Source organism: Cyanistes caeruleus, chromosome 1 (assembly GCF_971803275.1).
Source record: "Cyanistes caeruleus chromosome 1, bCyaCae1.hap1.1, whole genome shotgun sequence".
NCBI lineage: Eukaryota > Metazoa > Chordata > Aves > Passeriformes > Paridae > Cyanistes > Cyanistes caeruleus.
The window spans coordinates 29,055,879-29,061,865 of NC_141701.1; the positions used below are offsets into that span (position 1 = coordinate 29,055,879).

Genomic DNA, 5,987 nt, shown 5'->3' on the forward strand with positions numbered 1-5,987 from the left:
TGAGGGATAGAAAGAGATTGCAGCTGTATGCTTTTTTATTTGTCAAATTCTGTATGTCACATATAAACAGTGTATAAGGAATTTCTAAGTGCTGAAATCACAGCCAAAAGTTAAGTTTTTTCAGCAGCTTATGCTTCCCCCTTGAAGTGAGTTGTGCTGAATTCCATGAAAAATAGAATTACGACATTTTCAACAGTTTATAGTTTTTTATCAGAAGTCATTTTAAGGATGTTTTCAGATCATAGGAGAGACTTTTCATAAAACTGTTGAGTTTGCATTTTTCAGAACGTTTAGATATCTTATTAATTGTGAATGAAGGAACTGTAGGTTTAGCAGATTTTTGGTGTCCAAGTTATCAAATATTAGGTAGATTTTGAGGAAAATTTTAAAAAAATTCTTAAAATGCAATGTGACTTCTAAATGTAAACATTTATGTGAAATATCACAGCAGAGCTGAGGTAAAGTTGTTACTTGTTTCTGGTTGTTCTCTTATTTGAAGAATTTCAGTAATCCAGGAAGAAGGCCAAATAATATCTTGTTAAATAAATAACCATGTAACTTGTAAAGCACAATAGAGTCCAAATGAATAAACTGAAGACTTCTTGCAGCATAAAAATTGTTTAGCTAGACTCTTCAGTGCACATTTTTACAAATAATGAGCTCGTTAAGTAGAAAATTAAGAAGTGATTGTCAACAATAGTCCAGCAACATTCCCCCCTCCCACATTCCAGCCATAAGTAATTTCTAATTAAACTTTCAGATAAACAGCTTTGCATAACAGTGACATTTTTCCTACCAGGTGTGAAAAGACAAGCAGAAAGTAATTGTATTTTCCAGGCACTGATACAAAGGAAAACAGATACAGATGCAGAGCTTGCTGCTCTGTAGCTCCCCAGCACACCGTGTATGCAGTGTCAGTGACTGCAAGGAGTGGGAATTGATTAAAATGGTTCGGGTTTTGAAGGATTAATCAGGAGATGACACACGCAGTCCACTAAGTGCCAGAAAAAAGGTGTTTGTCTAATTAAAATTTATTCAGGGCTGAAGCCACCCTGAGTTAAATCTTGGGCAGCATCAGATCATTCCCGTGCTCGCTGCTGGGTACATGCATTATGCATCGAGGTGTGCGCCTGTCCTGTCCTTGAGAGCTACAGCTGCAGCAGAGCTGGAGATGGTAATTGATGGAATATATAAATGTCATTATTGTTGGCATTGTGCAGGGAGGTGGCTGTGGGATTGTTTTTCTGTTGTGATGATGATAATTTTTCCCTTCATTTTGCTGCTTCAAGTGGTGCAGAGCAATGCCTGTTTTTTACAATGTGGCAACCGAAACCAAGATGTTCATGGAAATGTGTGTTACACTGATAACTCTTTTAGTTACACCCCATAGGTGCTTCTGGCTTTGCTTCCTCTTCTATGAGTCTACTTAGCTGCTTTGTTTAGCATGACATCTGTATCCCAAACTCTTCAGCCTTCTGCTCTGGCCCTGATGAAGACAGAGGTTGTGTGTACGTCATGCAAGTCTCCCTGACTGTAATGATGGCACAAAGAAGGGACAGGCAGGGAGGCACCTGTGTAACTGAGGCTTGTACCTACCAACAGAGGGAACAGAATGTGTGCAAGCTGTTTCAGTCTCACCATCTAAAAGAGGGCAGCCAGGGTGATCCCCAGCCCGTGCCTGTCCCTGAAGCACCCCAGTCTGGGAGAGAACCAGCTGCACCAAGCCAGAGACCATTCCCATATATAACAGCATGAAAACAACAAAGCGTCCTTTTAAGAGGCAGGTGTGAAATAATGTATGAAAATTTACCTAAACTGGTTTTTGGCTGTCACCCAGCCAAACTCTTTGGAAAGACTTGGTGAAGAAAGACATACCTTTAATAGCACAAGGCCTCTTATAGGCCTCTATCACCTGCAAAACCTTGTGCATAGCTCTTCTAATGATACTGGAAAAGTAGAATAGATTTCTTTAGTTCTTTCTTTTATTTAGAAAGGAAGTATGGACCTCCTTTTTCACCCAGGTCTTTCCAGAGTGAGCATCAGTAGAAATGCTCTCTCTGTGTCCATCTGGCTGCTGCCATCTGATTTCAGCCTTGCACAGCCTGAGGATGGGCAAAGCATCTCTTACAAATGCACCAGAGGAGAATGTTCTTCTTGTTCTTGTGCCCAAGTCAGGAGCAGCAGCTGAGCCAAAGAGCAAAAAATCAAGTGCTGTTGAGGAATGAAAAGAAAGTGGAAGGCAAATAAGGAGACATGTTGTTTGTGTTGCTACTCTTGAGGTTTCAGCATAGTTTAAAATGTTGCTAGGTACAAAAGGTTTAGGGGCAAGTGGGATTTTTTTAACTTTGAAGGATAACAATATTCTCCAAAACTGATGTGTCACAAGCTTCACATTTAGAAGAAAGAATGCTATATCCAGGGGAACAGCACAGGATGGCAAACACCCTGGGGTATTTATCAGTACTTGAGTGGGAAACTGTAGAAGGGGTCCTGACACATGGTGCTTATTGACACACTGATGACAGAAAAATCACTGAAGAATTTTATGAGCACATGGTTGTTTTAATGTGTGAGGATGAAATTAGCTTTCTCCCCAGCACAAAAAATAATACTGCAGATAGGAAAGACTAAGTTGCTGTACTGATCTAATACAAAGCCAAAATATATTTAAACTTTTCCCTTTTTTTTAAGTAAACAAACCACAGGTTAAAGAGCACTGTTCACCAGTCTGTGAGAAAGAAGTGACAGAGTTTGTCAGTGTGAGGGAAGCTCTTCAGGAGCAACAGGCAGAACTTTAGTATGCTTTGGGCCAGAAAACTGTCAGAAGTGCTCAGGAACCTGGAGTTTGGTATTTACCAGAAGTAAAAACAACAAGAAGATGGAAGGAGGAAAGAATCTATCACAATGAGCCTCTGAGAGAAAAAAACAAACAAAAAATAAAAAGTTCTGTGTACCTGGAAGTGGTTTTTTATTGACTGTGCTAAAAATAGCTCTAGTCCTCCTTGTTGGTTTGCATTGGAGGTGGTATGAAGTATTTTAGTTGGAGAAGTTGTGTGAAAGTCCAAAATACAGCCTTTTAACAGTGCTGGAAGGCTCCCTCTGAATCACTGTGGAGCAGGAGTCTGGCAAAACTTTCTTGCCCCAGGGAGGGGGCAAGATGCCTATCCCACAGTTGCTGTATAGCAGCAGGGTCTTTGTTGGTGTAAAGGTCCGAAGGCATTTTTCATAAAAGCAAAATGCTTTTCCCCTGATGTATCATTACCTGTTTTACACAGAACACTTCAGATGCTTGAAATTAGACTTGATACCAAACCAAGCCCTCCATCCTTCAGTGACCCTGCTGTGTGACCTGGCTCCAGCTCAGGGTGGGCCTCAGCAGGTCTGAGTGGTTGTGCGCTGCTGAGCACCTCTGCACAGGGACTGCACTCCAGGGATGGGGAGGACACAGCTCTCCCATGCAGGATCTACAGAATGAAGGACAGCAATCATCCAGAAGGTGTCAGCTGAGTATTGTTCTTTTGTCATCTTTTGAAAGGACAACTGGTGTATCACAACAGCTGATGTCCAATTGTTCAGAAGCCTCTGCAGATACTTCATAAGGAGTGTAAAGGCAGGGATACAGTGGTGCAGAGTTTGTTTTAACCATTACATTATTTTTACCCTTTTCAGGTCAGGACAAGAGAAGACACATTAAAAAGCTTTATTAACCTCAGTGCTGTTATCTCCAGAGAAGTGAATAGTGGGGATATTAACTATGTATAATGGAACTTGAGAGCAAATGACCATAAAATATAATGTATTGATTATAATGGGAGGGTTTTGTTACGGATTTTGCACTGTTGATGGATAATGTGCCTTTTATTTTCTTTCTTTCTTCCTTTTTTACAGAGGCTTAGTTCAGTGTCTTACAAGTCTCGAGAGGAAGATCCATCTCTTACAGAAGATGAGGTAGGTTTCTTGCATGAAATTCAGTAACTAACTAGAGACCAATTTTTAGGCAGAAATTAGCATAAGCTCTACATGATTAAGCAGAATCTAAGAAAGGTGAAACTTGTGTGAAGAGAAAATTAAAGCCCAAGATTCTTTTCATAGAGTTTCTATTGCCATGTTCCTAAAATCAGAACTATTCTAACACGTCTGTATCAGGCCCAAAGATCAAAAATGGTGTCAGAAAATAGTAGGAGACCACAATTAGTTGATTCTTAGGGGGTAATTTCTTGATTTGGATGACAAGACCTTCTCAAGTTTAACCAGCAGCCTTTTGAAACATATGCTCTACCTTCCCCAGACAAAGTGTTTGGGGCTCTGGGAAGTAAACTGAAGCACAAGAAAAGCACTGGAACATAACGTAAACTGTTCTTTAAAATGTCTGTTGGTCAGATAAATGGAGGAGAATTAAACAAAGAGAAAAGTTAAACAAAAATAAGGCTGTTTGGGATCATCTCCAGTACACCCATGCCATTTATAAATATGTTCTCTGGACATAAAAGTAAACACAAACTTGGCAACGAGCTAAGTGAGCTAATGCCTTCTGCTAGGAGAAGCATTCCCAGACGTTAATGAATAACCTGATCTTGAACTGGGTTAATGCAATCTAATCCTGAGAAGAGTTAAGTATAGATGAGAAAAAAAGCCATTTTTTGTTTGGTTAGCTGAAATCGTAAAAAAGTAAGAAGTATTGCTATCTCCAGGTTGATGTCCCTCTAAAACAAACAAAAACCAACCAGCACCAAAAACTCCAAACCAAAAACCAAAAAAAAACCCCAACCAGTCAACCAACCAAACCCACCCTCACACAAACACACACCAAAAAAAATCCCAAAATTATCAGAAGTCATCCAATTCATCTGCTTCAGTCTGTGTTGCTGAATGGAAATGGACATTTTCATGCCAATCTACTCTTTCAACTGGATTGATACAAACCCAGAATGGCCTTGCATGCTTGGGAAAGACTTTAAATGCAATAGAAGAGCCAGTGTTGCATACTGGCTACCAGAGACGCCACGCAGGGAATTTCAGCCATCTGTCCTGTGCAAGGGCTAGTACCCATTGTGCCTGGGAGAGGGACTTAAGCCTGATCCCTGTGCTTGGCACCAAGCCCAGGTCATCCCTGAGCAGAAGGACATGTGTGGGTGTGGGCTTCTCCTCACTGTTTCATGAAGGGCCACTTTCATGCACTTGTTGAAGTGTACCACCTCACCAGAGGGAATTTTGAGTTAGGAACGAAACGCTGTCTCTTACAGCTGAGAAGTTTCAGTCTCCAGTCTAAAGTTCACATACTCAATGCCTGAGAAGCAGCTTTTCTTTGTAGGCAGAGTATAGTCAACAGAGCAGACCTATCAGTATTGGCACTATTTGCTGTTATCTGGTGTGAGTAATTTATTTACAGATTTTTAATATTGTCTTCACATGTGTTGGTGCCTATTTAGTCCTACCTATAAAAACAACAATTAGCTATTCTTCTACTGCAGTGTCTCTAAAAGCAGAAAAGTAGCCACAACTATTAAAAACAGTAACAATAGTTTTATAAGCCCTAAGGATCAGACAGCATCCTTCTCCTACATTACAGCAGTTCAATCTGATCCTCCTTTTGATGCCTCTCTCCCTATTGAGTCCAAATTGACTCCAGGACCACAGCAAAACTTTCAAGAGCTCCTGGTCACAAAGCCGTTTCCTTTTCCCCAGTTCTAATTTTCTTGCCAGGGTTTTATATTCAAGGAAGTTTTACATTACAAAATTATTTTATAAAGCACTCTTTTTTTGAAAGAAAACCAATTTATAAATGCATACTAGAAAAAGAAGGATTTGTAAGAAATAATTTTTATATTTGTTTCAAGGGAAAAATCATATTCTTTTAGAAAGGATATCTTTTTATCAGAGGATCTTGTCTTTCCTTAAATAACCAACATCCTTGTAGTACAAGGGTACAGACTGATGGCCAAGCTTTATGCCATGCTTCATACTCAGCAGGTGTCTCCTTTTCCTAG

General features: G+C 40.0%; 1 protein-coding gene across 4 annotated transcripts in view; it reads left to right on the forward strand.

The window, feature by feature from the left end:
* PAG1 (phosphoprotein membrane anchor with glycosphingolipid microdomains 1) overlaps window positions 1–5,987 on the forward strand; it is a 104,661-nt gene that overhangs the window by 96,034 nt on the left and 2,640 nt on the right. For all 4 annotated transcript variants that reach the window (XM_086884028.1, XM_086884049.1, XM_086884058.1 and 1 more), the window contains one exon: window positions 3,889–3,948. In XM_086884028.1, the coding sequence (XP_086740154.1) occupies window positions 3,889–3,948 (60 nt within the window). The remainder of the gene's footprint in view (window positions 1–3,888; window positions 3,949–5,987) is intronic.